Raw genomic sequence first — 19,388 nt, 5'->3', positions numbered from 1 at the left:
TTCCGACATCACCGCAACTCTTGGACATCTTATTTATCACAGAGTTCTTTCCGACATCACCACAACGCTTGGACATCTTATTTATCACAGAGTTCTTTCCGACATCACCGCAACTCTTGGACATCTTATTTATCACAGAGTTCTTTCTGACATCACTACAACGCTTGGACATCCTATTCATCACAAAGTTCTTTCCGACATCACCACAACGCTTGGACATCTTATTTATCACAGAGTTCTTTCCGACATCACCCTAACGCTTGGACATCTTATTTATCACAGAGTTCTTTGTGACATCACCACAACGCTTGGACATCTTATTTATCACAAAGTTATTTCAGACATCACCACAACGCGTGGACATCTTATTTATCACATAATTCTTTCCGACATCACCACAACGCTTGCATGGACATCTTATTTATCACAGAGTTCTTTGTGACATCACCACAACGCTTGGACATCTTATTTATTATAGAGTTATTTCCGACATCACCACAACGCGTGGACATCGTATTTATCACAGAGTTCTTTCCGAAATCAGCACAACGCGTGGACATCTTATTCATCACAGAGTTCTTTCCGACATCACCACAACGCTTGGACATCGTATTTATCACATAGTTCTTTCCGACATCACCACAACGCGTGGACATCTTATTTATCACAGACTTCTTTCCGACATCACCACAATGCTTGGACATCATATTTATCACAGAGTTCTTTCCGCCGTTGCCACAACGCTTGACATCTTATTTATCACAGAGTTCTTTCCGACATCACCACAACGCTTGGACATCTTATTTATCACAGAGTTCTTTCCGACATCACCACCACGCTAGGACATCTTATTTATCACAGAGTTCTTTCCGACATCACCACAACGCTTGGACATCTTATTTATCACATAGTTCTTTCCGACATCACCACAACGCTAGGACATCTTATTTATCACAGAGTTCTTTCCGACATCACCACAACGTTTGGACATCTTATTTATCACAGAGTTCTTTCTGACATCACCACAACGCTAGGACATCTTATTTATCACAGAGTTCTTTCCGACATCACCACAACGCGTGGACATCTTATTTATCACACAGTTCTTTCCGACATCACAACAACGCTTGGACATCTTATTTATCACGGAGTTCTTTCCGACATCACCACACCGCTTGGACATCTTATTTATCACAGAGTTCTTTCCGACATCACCACAACGTTTGGACATCTTATTTATCACAGAGTTCTTTCCGACATCACCACAACGCTTGGACATCTTATTTATCACAGAATTCTTTCCGACATCACCATAACGCTTGGACATCTTATTTATCACAGAGTTCTTTCCGACATCACCACAACGCGTGGACATCTTATTTATCACAGAGTTCTTTCCGACATCACCACAACGCTTGGACATCTTATTTATCACAGAGTTCTTTCCGACATCACCACAACGCTTGGACATCTTATTTATCACAGAGTTCTTTCTGACATCACCACAACGCTTGGACATCTTATTTATCACAGAGTTCTTTCCGACATCACCACAACGCTTGGACATCTTATTTATCACAGAGTTCTTTCCGACATCACCACAACGCGTGGACATCGTATTTATCACAGAGTTCTTTCTGACATCACTACAACGCTTGGACATCCTATTCATCACAAAGTTCTTTCCGACATCACCACAACGCTTGGACATCTTATTTATCACAGAGTTCTTTCCGACATCACCACAACGCTTGAACATCTTATCAATCACAGAGTTCTTTCCGACATCACCACAACGCTTGGACATCTTATTTATCACAGAGTTCTTTCCGACATCACCACAACGCTTGGACATCTTATTTATCACATAGTTCTTTCCGACATCACCACAACGCTTGCATGGACATCTTATTTATCACAGAGTTCTTTGTGACATCACCACAACGCTTGGACATCTTATTTATCACAAAGTTATTTCAGACATCACCACAACGCGTGGACATCTTATTTATTATAGAGTTATTTCCGACATCACCACAACGCGTGGACATCGTATTTATCACAGAGTTCTTTCTGACATCGCCACAACGCTTCGACATCTTATTGATCACAGAGTTCTTTCCGACGTTGCCACAACGCTTGGACATCTTATTTATCACAAAGTTATTTCAGACATCACCACAACGCGTGGACATCTTATTTATCACATAATTCTTTCCGACATCACCACAACGCTTGAACATCTTATCAATCACAGAGTTCTTTCCGACATCACCACAACGCTTGGACATCTTATTTATCAAAGACTTCTTTCCGACATCACCACAAGGCGTGGACATCTTATTTATCACAGAGTTCTTTCCGACATCACCACAACGCTTGGACATCTTATTTATTACATAGTTCTTTCCGACATTACCACAACGCTTGGACATCTTATTTATTACAGAGTTCTTTCCGACATCAACACAACGCTTGGACATCTTATTTATCACAGAGTTCTTTCCGACATCACCACAACGCTTGGACATCTTATTTATCACAGAGTTCTTTCAGACATCACCACAACGCTTGGACATCTTATTTATCACAGAGTTCTTTCCGACATCACCACAACGCTTGGACATCTTATTTATCACAGAGTTCTTTCCGACATCACCACAACGCTTGGACATCTTATTTATCACAGAGTTCTTTCCGACATCACCACAACGCTTGGACATCTTATTTATCACAGAGTTCTTTGTGACATCACCACAACGCTTGGACATCTTATTTATCACAAAGTTATTTCCGACATCACCACAACGCGTGGACATCGTATTTATCATAGAGTTCTTTCTGACATCACCACAACGCTTGGACATCTTATTTATCACAAAGTTCTTTTCGACATCACCACAACACGTGGATATCTTATTCATCACAGAGTTATTTCCGACATCACCACAACGCTTGGACATCTTATTCATCACAGAGTTCTTTCCGACATCACCACAACGCGTGGACATCTTATTTATCACAGAGTTCTTTCCGACATCACCACAACGCTTGGACATCTTATTTATCGCAGAGTTCTTTCCGACATAAACACAACGCTTGGACATCTTATTTATCACAGAATTCTTTCCGAACATCGTTCTATTGATTCTTTGGAACTTTGACCATGCGATTTGCAAGTGAGAAGGTCTGCATGGCACACCCAGGGTGGGGGGGGGGGGGGGTGGGGGTGGGGGTCTTGCCATGGTGTTCATCACCGACCAACAAAATAGACTTTCAGTACTTTTATAAGGTGAAGTGTATGATTTAAAACCATTGAAAATGGTATGCCATAGAATAAGCCACGCTAAAACTATGATTCCAAATAGCGATGCGACGGCGGCGTCGGCAGCGACGAAACGTCTCGCGGCAGGCGAATGTTCGTGTCTGTGTTTCCATTTAAAGCGGCGCGGCAGGCGGATGTTTTGTTCTTTCTGGCTTGACTTCTGACAATGAACTACTATCACAGCAAACAAGTCGCGTAAGGCGAAAATACAATATTTAGTCAAGTAGCTGTCGAACTCACAGAATGAAACTGAACGCAATGTCATTTTTCAGCAAGACCGTATACTCGTAGCATCGTCAGTCCACCGCTCATGGCAAGAAGAGCGGGATAGTAGTTGCGCTAAGAAGGATAGCACGCTTTTCTGTGCCTCTCTTTGTTTTAACTTTCTGAGCGTGTTTTTAATCCAAACATATCATATCTATATGTTTTTGGAATCAGGAACCGACAAGGAATAAGATGAAAGTGTTTTTAAATTGATTTGGACTATTTAATTTTGATAATAATTTTTATATATTTTAATTTTCAGAGCTTGTTTTTAATCCGAATATAACGTATTTATATGTTTTTGGAATCACCAAATGATGGAGAATAAGATAAACGTAAATTTGGATCGTTTTATAAATTTTTATTTTTTTTTACAATTTTCAGATTTTTAATGACCAAAGTCATTAATTAATTTTTAAGCCACCAAGCTGAAATGCAATACCGAACCCCGGGCTTCGTCGAAGATTACTTGACCAAAATTTCAACCAATTTGGTTGAAAAATGAGGGCGTGACAGTGCCGCCTCAACTTTCACGAAAAGCCGGTAATGACGTCATCAAAGACATTTATCAAAAAAATGAAAAAAACGTTCGGGGATTTCATACCCAGGAACTCTCATGTCAAATTTCATAAAGATCGGTCCAGTAGTTTAGTCTGAATCGCTCTACACACACACACAGACACACACACACACACACGCACACACACACACACACACACACACACACACACACACATACACCACGACCCTCGTTTCGATTCCCCCTCGATGTTAAAATATTTAGTCAAAACTTGACTAAATATAAAAACATGCTGTATTCAAGGTCAACTACATTTAAAGCTGCGTATGTTGGTGAGGACAAAAAAAGACGAGAAATTTAAAGTGAAAACCTGCTTTTATTTCAACAAAATTCTGCAAAATCAGAACGAACCCGGTGCCTTTGACAACCTTTGGAGGAAGACCCCTACAACCAGGTGTATAATCTATTTTAACTGTTTTTTCGTCAGATACTTGTATTCACTGAGCTGCAAATCTTCCAGCAAGAATTCCTTCATAGGTTGTCAAAGGCACCGGGTTCGTTCCGCTTTTTGAGCATGTCCTTGAAATAAAATAATAATAATGGACATTTATTAATCGCCGTTTCTCACAAGAGCTCACGGCGATTTACATATTAATTTCTGCCGTGTGAGATGGAATTTTTTACACAATATATCACGCATTCACATCGGCCAGCAAACCTCAAGCCTATTAGGGCGAGCATTCACCTTTCACGGCCTTTATTCCAAGTCACACGGGTATTTGGTGGACATTTTTAGCTATGCCTTTTCAATTTTGCCAGGAAAGACCCTTTTGTCAATCGTGGGATCTTTAACGTGCACACCCCAATGTAGTGTACACGAAGGGACCTCGGTTTTTCGTCTCATCCGAAAGACTAGCACTTGAACCCACCACCTAGGTTAGGAAAGGGGGGAGAAAATTGCGGCCTGACCCAGGCCTGAACACGCAACCTCTCGATTCCGAGCGCAAGTGCGTTACCACTCGGCCACCCAGTCCCTTAAAAGCGGGTTTTGCATTTAATTTGTCATCTTTTTCAATGTTGGTAGCTTCAAATATAGTTGACATTGAATACAGCATGGTTGTGTGAGATTGTGACCGATTCATCATCAGGAGTCAAGCCAGAAAGAAACAAATCCGCCTGCCGCGCCGCTTTTGATGGAATCACCAACACTAAGATTCGCATGCCGCCAGCCTTTTCGTCGCTGCCGCCGCCGCCGTCGTGTCGCTTTTTGGAAACATAGCTTTATACATGTACTTTGAATTCAGAACTTGTTTTTATGTTTTCCTAATTTTGAGAGTGATAAACAAAAAGTGTCCCGGCCTCACTACCATAACGTATACAGGGTCAGCTAAAATCGGTTCTGGTTGGTCAGATCAGTCACATGATACAATGCTAATAGATACAGTGCAGGGACCAGTCGCCTCAGCACATGTTGCCGGGCTTGTTGATTATCGTGGCAACCCTGTCAGAGCTTACCCTGTGACGGACTGTTGATTATCGTGGCGACCCTGTCAGAGCTTACCCTGTGACGGACTGTTGATTATCGTGGCGACCCTGTCAGAGCTTACCCTGTGACGGACTGTTGATTGTCGTGGCGACCCTGTCAGAGCTTACCCTGTGACGGACAGTTGATTATCGTGGCGACCCTGTCAGAGCTTACCCTGTGACGGACAGTTGATTATCGTGGCGACCCTGTCAGAGCTTACCCTGTGACGGACTGTTGATTATCGTGGTGACCCTGTCAGAGCTTACCCTGTGACGGACAGTTGATTATCGTGGCGACCCTGTCAGAGCTTACCCTGTGACGGACAGTTGATTATCGTGGCGACCCTGTCAGAGCTTACCCTGTGACGGACCGTTGATTATCGTGGCGACCCTGTCAGAGCTTACCCTGTGACGGACTGTTGATTATCGTGGTGACCCTGTTAAAGCTTACCCTGTGACGGACAGTTGATTATCGTGGCGACCCTGTCAGAGCTTGCCCTTGACGGACTGTTGATTATCGTGGTGACCCTGTTAAAGCTTACCCTGTGACGGACTGTTGATTATCGTGGTGACCCTGTTAAAGCTTACCCTGTGACGGACTGTTGATTGTCGTGGCGACCCTGTCAGAGCTTACCCTGTGACGGACTGTTGATTATCGTGGCGACCCTGTGAAAGCTTACCCTGTGACGGACAGTTGATTATCGTGGCGACCCTGTCAGAGCTTACCCTTGACGGACTGTTGATTATCGTGGTGACCCTGTTAAAGCTTACCCTGTGACGGACTGTTGATTATCGTGGTGACCCTGTTAAAGCTTACCCTGTGACGGACTGTTGATTGTCGTGGCGACCCTGTCAGAGCTTACCCAGTGACGGACTGTTGATTGTCGTGGCGACCCTGTCAGAGCTTACCCTGTGACGGACTGTTGATTATCGTGGCGACCCTGTCAGAGCTTACCCTGTGACGGACAGTTGATTATCGTGGCGACCCTGTCAGAGCTTACCCTGTGACGGACTGTTGATTATCGTGGTGACCCTGTTAAAGCTTACCCTGTGACGGACAGTTGATTATCGTGGCGACCCTGTCAGAGCTTACCCTGTGACGGACCGTTGATTATCGTGGCGACCCTGTCAGAGCTTACCCTGTGACGGACCGTTGATTATCGTGGCGACCCTGTCAGAGCTTATCCTGTGACGGACAGTTGATTGTCGTGGCGACCCTGTCAGAGCTTACCCTGTGAAGGACAGTTGATTGTCGTGGCGACCCTGTCAGAGCTTACCCTGTGACGGACAGTTGATTGTCGTGGCGACCCTGTCAGAGCTTACCCTGTGACGGACAGTTGATTATCGTGGCGACCCTGTCAGAGCTTACCCTGTGACGGACTGTTGATTATCGTGGCGACCCTGTCAGAGCTTACCCTGTGACGGACAGTTGACATGTCGAGCGGGACCGTTGATAAAAATAATGGCGGCGTTGAGAGTATAGATCCAGTCCAACATGTCGGCTTGATCACGTGACGCCAGGACGAGAGGCGGTACATCTCCCGCCATGCGGATCTCAAACACGTAGCTGCTGGGTTCTGTGGCCTGAAAAAAGACCAAACAAGTCACGTGAAGCAAAGTAAAACATTTAATCTGAAACTAAAACATCAACACTTGAAAACCAATCATCACCGAGAGGTAATGTAGGAAAGGTTTTCTTAGCTGACGGCCGACCATGATAGAGGATATACAATTTTAACGTTTACATCTTTTCGCATTGGCTGCACTGGCGATTTTCTCGCTGGTTGCCATTGTTGGGGCGGTCAGTACTGCCCTCCTGTTCCCATCCCTGACCTCCATTCCCTCCCCCTCTTCTGCTGGTTGCCATTGTTGGGGCGGTCAGTACTGCCCTCCTGTTGCCATCCCTAACCTCCATTCCCTCCCCCTCTTCTGCTGGTTGCCATTGTTGGGGCGGTCAGTACTGCCCTCCTCTTCCCATCCCTAACCTCCCTTCCCTCCCCCTCTTCTGCTGGTTGCCATGGTTGGGGCGGTCAGTACTGCCCTCCTGTTCCCATCCCTGACCTCCCTCCCCCTCTTCTGCTGGTTGCCATTGTTGGGGCGGTCAGTACTGCCCTCCTCTTCCCATCCCTAACCTCCATTCCCTCCCCCTCTTCTGCTGGTTGCCATGGTTGGGGCGGTCAGTACTGCCCTCCTGTTCCCATCCCTGACCTCCCTCCCCCTCTTCTGCTGGTTGCCATTGTTGGGGCGGTCAGTACTGCCCTCCTGTTCCCATCCCTAACCTCCATTCCCTCCCCCTCTTCTGCTGGTTGCCATTGTTGGGGCGGTCAGTACTGCCCTCCTGTTCCCATCCCTAACCTCCCTTCCCTCCCCCTCTTCTGCTGGTTGCCATTGTTGGGGCGGTCAGTACTGCCCTCCTGTTCCTACCCCTGACCTCCATTCCCTCCCCCTCTTCTGCTGGTTGCCATTGTTGGGGCGGTCAGTACTGCCCTCCTGTTCCTACCCCTGACCTCCATTCCCTCCCCCTCTTCTGCTGGTTGCCATTGTTGGGGCGGTCAGTACTGCCCTCCTGTTCCTACCCCTGACCTCCATTCCCTCCCCCTCTTCTGCTGGTTGCCATTGTTGGGGCGGTCAGTACTGCCCTCCTGATCCTACCCCTGACCTCCGTTCCCTCCCCCTCTTCTGCTGGTTGTCATTGTTGGGGCGGTCAGTACTGCCCTCCTGTTCCTACCCCTGACCTCCATTCCCTCCCCCTCTTCTGCTGGTTGCCATTGTTGGGGCGGTCAGTACTGCCCTCCTGTTCCTACCCCTGACCTCCATTCCCTCCCCCTCTTCTGCTGGTTGCCATTGTTGGGGCGGTCAGTACTGCCCTCCTCTTCCTACCCCTGACCTCCGTTCCCTCCCCCTCTTCTGCTGGTTGTCATTGTTGGGGCGGTCAGTACTGCCCTCCTCTTCCCATCCCTAACCTCCATTCCCTCCCCCTCTTCTGCTGGTTGCCATTGTTGGGGCGGTCAGTACTGCCCTCCTCTTCCCATCCCTAACCTCCATTCCCTCCCCCTCTCCTGCTTGTCTGCCTCGCAGGGGATCTCCCCTTAGTGACGTAGTCTCCCCACCCTCGTCCTCCCCTTGCCCCTCCCTATCCCACCATTTGACCAAACTTAGTGACGTAGTCTCCACACCCTCCCCTTGACCCTCCCTATCCCACCATTTGACCAAACTTAGTGACGTAGTCTCCACACCTTGTCCTCCTCTTGACCCTCCCTATCCCACCATGTGACCAAACTTAGTGACGTAGTCTCCACACCCTCGTCTTCCCCTTGCCCCTCCCTATCCCACCATTTGACCAAACTTAGTGACGTAGTCTCCACACCCTGTCCTCCCCTTGCCCCTCCCTATCCCACCATTTGACCAAACTTAGTGACGTAGTCTCCCCACCCTCGTCCTCCCCTTGACCCTCCCTATCCCACCATTTGACCAAACTTAGTGACGTAGTCTCCACACCCTGTCCTCCCCTTGCCCCTCCCTATCCCACTATTTGACCAAACTTAGTGACGTAGTCTCCCCACCCTGTCCTCCCCTTGACCCTCCCTATCCCACCATTTGACCAAACTTAGTGACGTAGTCTCCACACCCTGTCCTCCCCTTGACCCTCCCTATCCCACCATTTGACCAAACTTAGTGACGTAGTCTCCACACCCTGTCCTCCCCTTGACCCTCCCTATCCCACCATTTGACCAAACTTAGTGACGTAGTCTCCACACCCTGTCCTCCCCTTGACCCTCCCTATCCCACCATTTGACCAAACTTAGTGACGTAGTCTCCACACCCTGTCCTCCCCTTGACCCTCCCTATCCCACTATTTGACCAAACTTAGTGACGTAGTCTCCACACCCTGTCCTCCCCTTGACCCTCCCTATCCCACCATTTGACCAAACTTAGTGACGTAGTCTCCACACCCTGTCCTCCCCTTGACCCTCCCTATCCCACCATTTGACCAAACTTAGTGACGTAGTCTCCCCACCCTTCCCCTTGCCCCTCCCTATCCCACCATTTGACCAAACTTAGTGACGTAGTCTCCACACCCTGTCCTCCCCTTGACCCTCCCTATCCCACCATTTGACCAAACTTAGTGACGTAGTCTCCCCACCCTCGTCCTCCCCTTGACCCTCCCTATCCCACCATTTGACCAAACTTAGTGACGTAGTCTCCACACCCTGTCCTCCCCTTGCCCCTCCCTATCCCACCATTTGACCAAACTTAGTGACGTAGTCTCCACACCCCTCGTCTTCCCCTTGACCCTCCCTATCCCACCATTTGACCAAACTTAGTGACGTAGTCTCCACACCCTGCCCTTGACCCTCCCTATCCCACCATTTGACCAAACTTAGTGACGTAGTCTCCACACCCTGTCCTCCCCTTGCCCCTCCCTATCCCACTATTTGACCAAACTTAGTGACGTAGTCTCCACACCCTGTCCTCCCCTTGACCCTCCCTATCCCACCATTTGACCAAACTTAGTGACGTAGTCTCCACACCCTGTCCTCCCCTTGACCCTCCCTATCCCACTATTTGACCAAACTTAGTGACGTAGTCTCCACACCCTCGTCCTCCCCTTGACCCTCCCTATCCCACCATTTGACCAAACTTAGTGACGTAGTCTCCCCACCATCGTCCTCCCCTTGACCCTCCCTATCCCACCATTTGACCAAACTTAGTGACGTAGTCTCCCCACCCTCGTCCTCCCCTTGACCCTCCCTATCCCACCATTTGACCAAACTTAGTGACGTAGTCTCCCCACCCTCGTCCTCCCCTTGACCCTCCCTATCCCACCATTTGACCAAACTTAGTGACGTAGTCTCCCCACCCTCGTCCTCCCCTTGACCCTCCCTATCCCACCATTTGACCAAACTTAGTGACGTAGTCTCCCCACCCTCGTCCTCCCCTTGACCCTCCCTATCCCACCATTTGACCAAACTTAGTGACGTAGTCTCCCCACCCTCGTCCTCCCCTTGACCCTCCCTATCCCACCATTTGACCAAACTTAGTGACGTAGTCTCCCCACCCTCGTCCTCCCCTTGACCCTCCCTATCCCACCATTTGACCAAACTTAGTGACGTAGTCTCCACACCCTCCCCTTGCCCCTCCCTATCCCACCATGTGACCAAACTTAGTGACGTAGTCTCCACACCCTGTCCTCCCCTTGCCCCTCCCTATCCCACCATTTGACCAAACTTAGTGACGTAGTCTCCACACCCCTCGTCTTCCCCTTGACCCTCCCTATCCCACCATTTGACCAAACTTAGTGACGTAGTCTCCCCACCCTCGTCCTCCCCTTGACCCTCCCTATCCCACCATTTGACCAAACTTAGTGACGTAGTCTCCACACCCTGTCCTCCCCTTGCCCCTCCCTATCCCACCATTTGACCAAACTTAGTGACGTAGTCTCCCCACCCTGTCCTCCCCTTGACCCTCCCTATCCCACCATTTGACCAAACTTAGTGACGTAGTCTCCACACCCTGTCCTCCCCTTGACCCTCCCTATCCCACCATTTGACCAAACTTAGTGACGTAGTCTCCACACCCTGTCCTCCCCTTGACCCTCCCTATCCCACCATTTGACCAAACTTAGTGACGTAGTCTCCACACCCTGTCCTCCCCTTGACCCTCCCTATCCCACTATTTGACCAAACTTAGTGACGTAGTCTCCACACCCTGTCCTCCCCTTGACCCTCCCTATCCCACCATTTGACCAAACTTAGTGACGTAGTCTCCACACCCTGTCCTCCCCTTGACCCTCCCTATCCCACCATTTGACCAAACTTAGTGACGTAGTCTCCACACCCTGTCCTCCCCTTGCCCCTCCCTATCCCACTATTTGACCAAACTTAGTGACGTAGTCTCCACACCCTGTCCTCCCCTTGACCCTCCCTATCCCACCATTTGACCAAACTTAGTGACGTAGTCTCCACACCCTGTCCTCCCCTTGACCCTCCCTATCCCACTATTTGACCAAACTTAGTGACGTAGTCTCCACACCCTGTCCTCCCCTTGACCCTCCCTATCCCACCATTTGACCAAACTTAGTGACGTAGTCTCCACACCCTCGTCCTCCCCTTGCCCCTCCCTATCCCACCATTTGACCAAACTTAGTGACGTAGTCTCCACACCCTGTCCTCCCCTTGACCCTCCCTATCCCACTATTTGACCAAACTTAGTGACGTAGTCTCCACACCCTCGTCCTCCCCTTGACCCTCCCTATCCCACCATTTGACCAAACTTAGTGACGTAGTCTCCACACCCTCGTCCTCCCCTTGACCCTCCCTATCCCACCATTTGACCAAACTTAGTGACGTAGTCTCCCCACCCTCGTCCTCCCCTTGACCCTCCCTATCCCACCATTTGACCAAACTTAGTGACGTAGTCTCCACACCCTCGTCCTCCCCTTGACCCTCCCTATCCCACCATTTGACCAAACTTAGTGACGTAGTCTCCCCACCCTCGTCCTCCCCTTGACCCTCCCTATCCCACCATTTGACCAAACTTAGTGACGTAGTCTCCCCACCCTCGTCCTCCCCTTGACCCTCCCTATCCCACCATTTGACCAAACTTAGTGACGTAGTCTCCCCACCCTCGTCCTCCCCTTGACCCTCCCTATCCCACCATTTGACCAAACTTAGTGACGTAGTCTCCCCACCCTCGTCCTCCCCTTGACCCTCCCTATCCCACCATTTGACCAAACTTAGTGACGTAGTCTCCACACCCTCCCCTTGACCCTCCCTATCCCACCATGTGACCAAACTTAGTGACGTAGTCTCCACACCCTGTCCTCCCCTTGCCCCTCCCTATCCCACCATTTGACCAAACTTAGTGACGTAGTCTCCACACCCCTCGTCTTCCCCTTGACCCTCCCTATCCCACCATTTGACCAAACTTAGTGACGTAGTCTCCCCACCCTCGTCCTCCCCTTGACCCTCCCTATCCCACCATTTGACCAAACTTAGTGACGTAGTCTCCACACCCTGTCCTCCCCTTGCCCCTCCCTATCCCACCATTTGACCAAACTTAGTGACGTAGTCTCCACACCCTCCCCTTGCCCCTCCCTATCCCACCATTTGACCAAACTTAGTGACGTAGTCTCCACACCCTGTCCTCCCCTTGCCCCTCCCTATCCCACCATTTGACCAAACTTAGTGACGTAGTCTCCACACCCTCCCCTTGACCCTCCCTATTCCCACCATTTGACCAAACTTAGTGACGTAGTCTCCACACCCTCCCCTTGACCCTCCCTATCCCACCATTTGACCAAACTTAGTGACGTAGTCTCCACACCCTCCCCTTGCCCCTCCCTATCCCACCATTTGACCAAACTTAGTGACGTAGTCTCCACACCCTGTCCTCCCCTTGCCCCTCCCTATCCCACCATTTGACCAAACTTAGTGACGTAGTCTCCACACCCTCGTCCTCCCCTTGACCCTCCCTATCCCACCATTTGACCAAACTTAGTGACGTAGTCTCCACACCCCTCGTCCTCCCCTTGACCCTCCCTATCCCACCATTTGACCAAACTTAGTGACGTAGTCTCCACACCCTGTCCTCCCCTTGACCCTCCCTATCCCACCATTTGACCAAACTTAGTGACGTAGTCTCCACACCCTCGTCCTCCCCTTGCCCCTCCCTATCCCACCATGTGACCAAACTTAGTGACGTAGTCTCCACACCCTCGTCCTCCCCTTGACCCTCCCTATCCCACCATTTGACCAAACTAAGTGACGTAGTCTCCACACCCCTCGTCCTCCCCTTGCCCCTCCCTATCCCACCATTTGACCAAACTTAGTGACGTAGTCTCCACACCCTGTCCTCCCCTTGCCCCTCCCTATCCCACCATTTGACCAAACTTAGTGACGTAGTCTCCACACCCTGTCCTCCCCTTGCCCCTCCCTATCCCACCATTTGACCAAACTTAGTGATGTAGTCTCCACACCCTCGTCCTCCCCTTGCCCCTCCCTATCCCACCATGTGACCAAACTTAGTGACGTAGTCTCCACACCCTCTCCTCCCCTTGACCCTCCCTATCCCACCATGTGACCAAACTTAGTGACGTAGTCTCCACACCCTCCCCTTGCCCCTCCCTATCCCACCATTTGACCAAACTTAGTGACGTAGTCTCCACACCCTCCCCTTGACCCTCCCTATCCCACCATTTGACCAAACTTAGTGACGTAGTCTCCACACCCTCGTCCTCCCCTTGCCCCTCCCTATCCCACCATTTGACCAAACTTAGTGACGTAGTCTCCACACCCTGTCCTCCCCTTGACCCTCCCTATCCCACCATTTGACCAAACTTAGTGACGTAGTCTCCACACCCTCCCCTTGCCCCTCCCTATCCCACCATTTGACCAAACTTAGTGACGTAGTCTCCCCACCCTCGTCCTCCCCTTGCCCCTCCCTATCCCACCATTTGACCAAACTTAGTGACGTAGTCTCCACACCCTCCCCTTGACCCTCCCTATCCCACCATTTGACCAAACTTAGTGACGTAGTCTCCACACCCTCGTCCTCCCCTTGCCCCTCCCTATCCCACCATTTGACCAAACTTAGTGACGTAGTCTCCACACCCTCCCCTTGACCCTCCCTATCCCACCATTTGACCAAACTTAGTGACGTAGTCTCCACACCCTCGTCCTCCCCTTGCCCCTCCCTATCCCACCATTTGACCAAACTTAGTGACGTAGTCTCCACACCCTCGTCCTCCCCTTGCCCCTCCCTATCCCACCATTTGACCAAACTTAGTGACGTAGTCTCCACACCCTCCCCTTGACCCTCCCTATCCCACCATTTGACCAAACTTAGTGACGTAGTCTCCACACCCCTCCCCTTGCCCCTCCCTATCCCACCATTTGACCAAACTTAGTGACGTAGTCTCCCCACCCTCGTCCTCCCCTTGTCCCTCCCTATCCCACCATGTGACCAAACTTAGTGACGTAGTCTCCACACCCTCCCCTTGTCCCTCCCTATCCCACCATTTGACCAAACTTAGTGACGTAGTCTCCACACCCTCGTCCTCCCCTTGCCCCTCCCTATCCCACCATTTGACCAAACTTAGTGACGTAGTCTCCACACCCTGTCCTCCCCTTGACCCTCCCTATCCCACCATTTGACCAAACTTAGTGACGTAGTCTCCACACCCTCGTCCTCCCCTTGACCCTCCCTATCCCACCATTTGACCAAACTTAGTGACGTAGTCTCCACACCCTGTCCTCCCCTTGACCCTCCCTATCCCACCATTTGACCAAACTTAGTGACGTAGTCTCCCCACCCTCGTCCTCCCCTTGACCCTCCCTATCCCACCATTTGACCAAACTTAGTGACGTAGTCTCCACACCCTCCCCTTGCCCCTCCCTATCCCACCATTTGACCAAACTTAGTGACGTAGTCTCCCCACCCTCGTCCTCCCCTTGACCCTCCCTATCCCACCATTTGACCAAACTTAGTGACGTAGTCTCCACACCCTCCCCTTGCCCCTCCCTATCCCACCATTTGACCAAACTTAGTGACGTAGTCTCCACACCCTGTCCTCCCCTTGACCCTCCCTATCCCACCATTTGACCAAACTTAGTGACGTAGTCTCCACACCCTCCCCTTGACCCTCCCTATCCCACCATTTGACCAAACTTAGTGACGTAGTCTCCACACCCTGTCCTCCCCTTGCCCCTCCCTATCCCACCATTTGACCAAACTTAGTGACGTAGTCTCCACACCCTGTCCTCCCCTTGACCCTCCCTATCCCACCATTTGACCAAACTTAGTGACGTAGTCTCCACACCCTGTCCTCCCCTTGACCCTCCCTATCCCACCATTTGACCAAACTTAGTGACGTAGTCTCCCCACCCTCGTCCTCCCCTTGACCCTCCCTATCCCACCATTTGACCAAACTTAGTGACGTAGTCTCCACACCCTCCCCTTGCCCCTCCCTATCCCACCATTTGACCAAACTTAGTGACGTAGTCTCCACCCCCTGTCCTCCCCTTGTCCCTCCCTATCCCACCATTTGACCAAACTTAGTGACGTAGTCTCCACACCCCTCCCCTTGCCCCTCCCTATCCCACCATTTGACCAAACTTAGTGACGTAGTCTCCCCACCCTCGTCCTCCCCTTGTCCCTCCCTATCCCACCATGTGACCAAACTTAGTGACGTAGTCTCCACACCCTCGTCCTCCCCTTGCCCCTCCCTATCCCACCATTTGACCAAACTTAGTGACGTAGTCTCCACACCCTGTCCTCCCCTTGACCCTCCCTATCCCACCATTTGACCAAACTTAGTGACGTAGTCTCCACACCCTCGTCCTCCCCTTGCCCCTCCCTATCCCACCATTTGACCAAACTTAGTGACGTAGTCTCCACACCCTGTCCTCCCCTTGACCCTCCCTATCCCACCATTTGACCAAACTTAGTGACGTAGTCTCCACACCCTGTCCTCCCCTTGCCCCTCCCTATCCCACCATTTGACCAAACTTAGTGACGTAGTCTCCACACCCTGTCCTCCCCTTGACCCTCCCTATCCCACCATTTGACCAAACTTAGTGACGTAGTCTCCACACCCTCGTCCTCCCCTTGCCCCTCCCTATCCCACCATTTGACCAAACTTAGTGACGTAGTCTCCACACCCTCCCCTTGACCCTCCCTATCCCACCATTTGACCAAACTTAGTGACGTAGTCTCCACACCCTCGTCCTCCCCTTGCCCCTCCCTATCCCACCATTTGACCAAACTTAGTGACGTAGTCTCCACACCCTCCCCTTGACCCTCCCTATCCCACCATTTGACCAAACTTAGTGACGTAGTCTCCACACCCCTCCCCTTGCCCCTCCCTATCCCACCATTTGACCAAACTTAGTGACGTAGTCTCCACACCCCTCCCCTTGCCCCTCCCTATCCCACCATTTGACCAAACTTAGTGACGTAGTCTCCCCACCCTCGTCCTCCCCTTGTCCCTCCCTATCCCACCATGTGACCAAACTTAGTGACGTAGTCTCCACACCCTCCCCTTGTCCCTCCCTATCCCACCATTTGACCAAACTTAGTGACGTAGTCTCCACACCCTGTCCTCCCCTTGACCCTCCCTATCCCACCATTTGACCAAACTTAGTGACGTAGTCTCCACACCCTCGTCCTCCCCTTGCCCCTCCCTATCCCACCATTTGACCAAACTTAGTGACGTAGTCTCCACACCCTGTCCTCCCCTTGACCCTCCCTATCCCACCATTTGACCAAACTTAGTGACGTAGTCTCCACACCCTGTCCTCCCCTTGCCCCTCCCTATCCCACCATTTGACCAAACTTAGTGACGTAGTCTCCACACCCTGTCCTCCCCTTGACCCTCCCTATCCCACCATTTGACCAAACTTAGTGACGTAGTCTCCACACCCTCGTCCTCCCCTTGCCCCTCCCTATCCCACCATTTGACCAAACTTAGTGACGTAGTCTCCACACCCTCCCCTTGACCCTCCCTATCCCACCATTTGACCAAACTTAGTGACGTAGTCTCCACACCCTCGTCCTCCCCTTGCCCCTCCCTATCCCACCATTTGACCAAACTTAGTGACGTAGTCTCCACACCCTCCCCTTGACCCTCCCTATCCCACCATTTGACCAAACTTAGTGACGTAGTCTCCACACCCCTCCCCTTGCCCCTCCCTATCCCACCATTTGACCAAACTTAGTGACGTAGTCTCCACACCCCTCCCCTTGCCCCTCCCTATCCCACCATTTGACCAAACTTAGTGACGTAGTCTCCCCACCCTCGTCCTCCCCTTGTCCCTCCCTATCCCACCATGTGACCAAACTTAGTGACGTAGTCTCCACACCCTCCCCTTGTCCCTCCCTATCCCACCATTTGACCTAACTTAGTGACGTAGTCTCCACACCCTCGTCCTCCCCTTGCCCCTCCCTATCCCACCATTTGACCAAACTTAGTGACGTAGTCTCCACACCCTGTCCTCCCCTTGACCCTCCCTATCCCACCATTTGACCAAACTTAGTGACGTAGTCTCCACACCCTGTCCTCCCCTTGCCCCTCCCTATCCCACCATTTGACCAAACTTAGTGACGTAGTCTCCACACCCTGTCCTCCCCTTGCCCCTCCCTATCCCACCATTTGACCAAACTTAGTGACGTAGTCTCCACACCCTGTCCTCCCCTTGACCCTCCCTATCCCACCATTTGACCAAACTTAGTGACGTAGTCTCCACACCCTCGTCCTCCCCTTGCCCCTCCCTATCCCACCATTTGACCAAACTTAGTGACGTAGTCTCCACACCCTGTCCTCCCCTTGACCCTCCCTATCCCACCATTTGACCAAACTTAGTGACGTAGTCTCCACACCCTGTCCTCCCCTTGCCCCTCCCTATCCCACCATTTGACCAAACTTAGTGACGTAGTCTCCACACCCTGTCCTCCCCTTGCCCCTCCCTATCCCACCATTTGACCAAACTTAGTGACGTAGTCTCCACACCCTGTCCTCCCCTTGACCCTCCCTATCCCACAATTTGACCAAACTTAGTGACGTAGTCTCCACACCCTCCCCTTGACCCTCCCTATCCCACCATTTGACCAAACTTAGTGACGTAGTCTCCACACCCTGTCCTCCCCTTGACCCTCCCTATCCCACCATTTGACCAAACTTAGTGACGTAGTCTCCACACCCTCCCCTTGACCCTCCCTATCCCACCATTTGACCAAACTTAGTGACGTAGTCTCCACACCCTGTCCTCCCCTTGACCCTCCCTATCCCACCATTTGACCAAACTTAGTGACGTAGTCTCCACACCCTGTCCTCCCCTTGACCCTCCCTATCCCACAATTTGACCAAACTTAGTGACGTAGTCTCCACACCCTCCCCTTGACCCTCCCTATCCCACCATTTGACCAAACTTAGTGACGTAGTCTCCACACCCTGTCCTCCCCTTGACCCTCCCTATCCCACCATTTGACCAAACTTAGTGACGTAGTCTCCACACCCTGTCCTCCCCTTGCCCCTCCCTATCCCACCATGTGACCAAACTTAGTGACGTAGTCTCCACACCTTGTCCTCCCCTTGACCCTCCCTATCCCACCATTTGACCAAACTTAGTGACGTAGTCTCCACACCCTCCCCTTGCCCCTCCCTATCCCACCATTTGACCAAACTTAGTGACGTAGTCTCCACACCCTGTCCTCCCCTTGACCCTCCCTATCCCACCATTTGACCAAACTTAGTGACGTAGTCTCCACACCCTCGTCCTCCCCTTGCCCCTCCCTATCCCACCATTTGACCAAACTTAGTGACGTAGTCTCCACACCCTGTCCTCCCCTTGCCCCTCCCTATCCCACCATTTGACCAAACTTAGTGACGTAGTCTCCACACCCTGTCCTCCCCTTGCCCCTCCCTATCCCACCATTTGACCAAACTTAGTGACGTAGTCTCCACACCCTCGTCCTCCCCTTGACCCTCCCTATCCCACTATTTGACCAAACTTAGTGACGTAGTCTCCCCACCCTGTCCTCCCCTTGCCCCTCCCTATCCCACCATTTGACCAAACTTTGTGACGTAGTCTCCACACCCTGTCCTCCCCTTGACCCTCCCTATCCCACCATTTGACCAAACTTAGTGACGTAGTCTCCACACCCTGTCCTCCCCTTGCCCCTCCCTATCCCACCATTTGACCAAACTTTGTGACGTAGTCTCCACACCCTGTCCTCCCCTTGCCCCTCCCTATCCCA

At 51.0% G+C, this 19,388-nt stretch overlaps 1 protein-coding gene across 1 annotated transcript in view; it reads right to left on the bottom strand.

Annotated features, from left to right (window-relative positions):
• LOC138950211 (uncharacterized) overlaps window positions 1–19,388 on the bottom strand; it is a 71,258-nt gene that overhangs the window by 21,412 nt on the left and 30,458 nt on the right. Inside the window, exon 5 of the mRNA XM_070321959.1 lies at window positions 7,049–7,217. Coding sequence (XP_070178060.1) covers window positions 7,049–7,217 — 169 coding nt within the window. The remainder of the gene's footprint in view (window positions 1–7,048; window positions 7,218–19,388) is intronic.

This window comes from Littorina saxatilis, linkage group LG16, assembly GCF_037325665.1.
Source record: "Littorina saxatilis isolate snail1 linkage group LG16, US_GU_Lsax_2.0, whole genome shotgun sequence".
NCBI classification, from domain to species: domain Eukaryota; kingdom Metazoa; phylum Mollusca; class Gastropoda; order Littorinimorpha; family Littorinidae; genus Littorina; species Littorina saxatilis.
The sequence above is the reverse complement of the archived record's forward strand: the minus strand, read 5'-3'. Positions and strand labels throughout refer to the sequence as shown.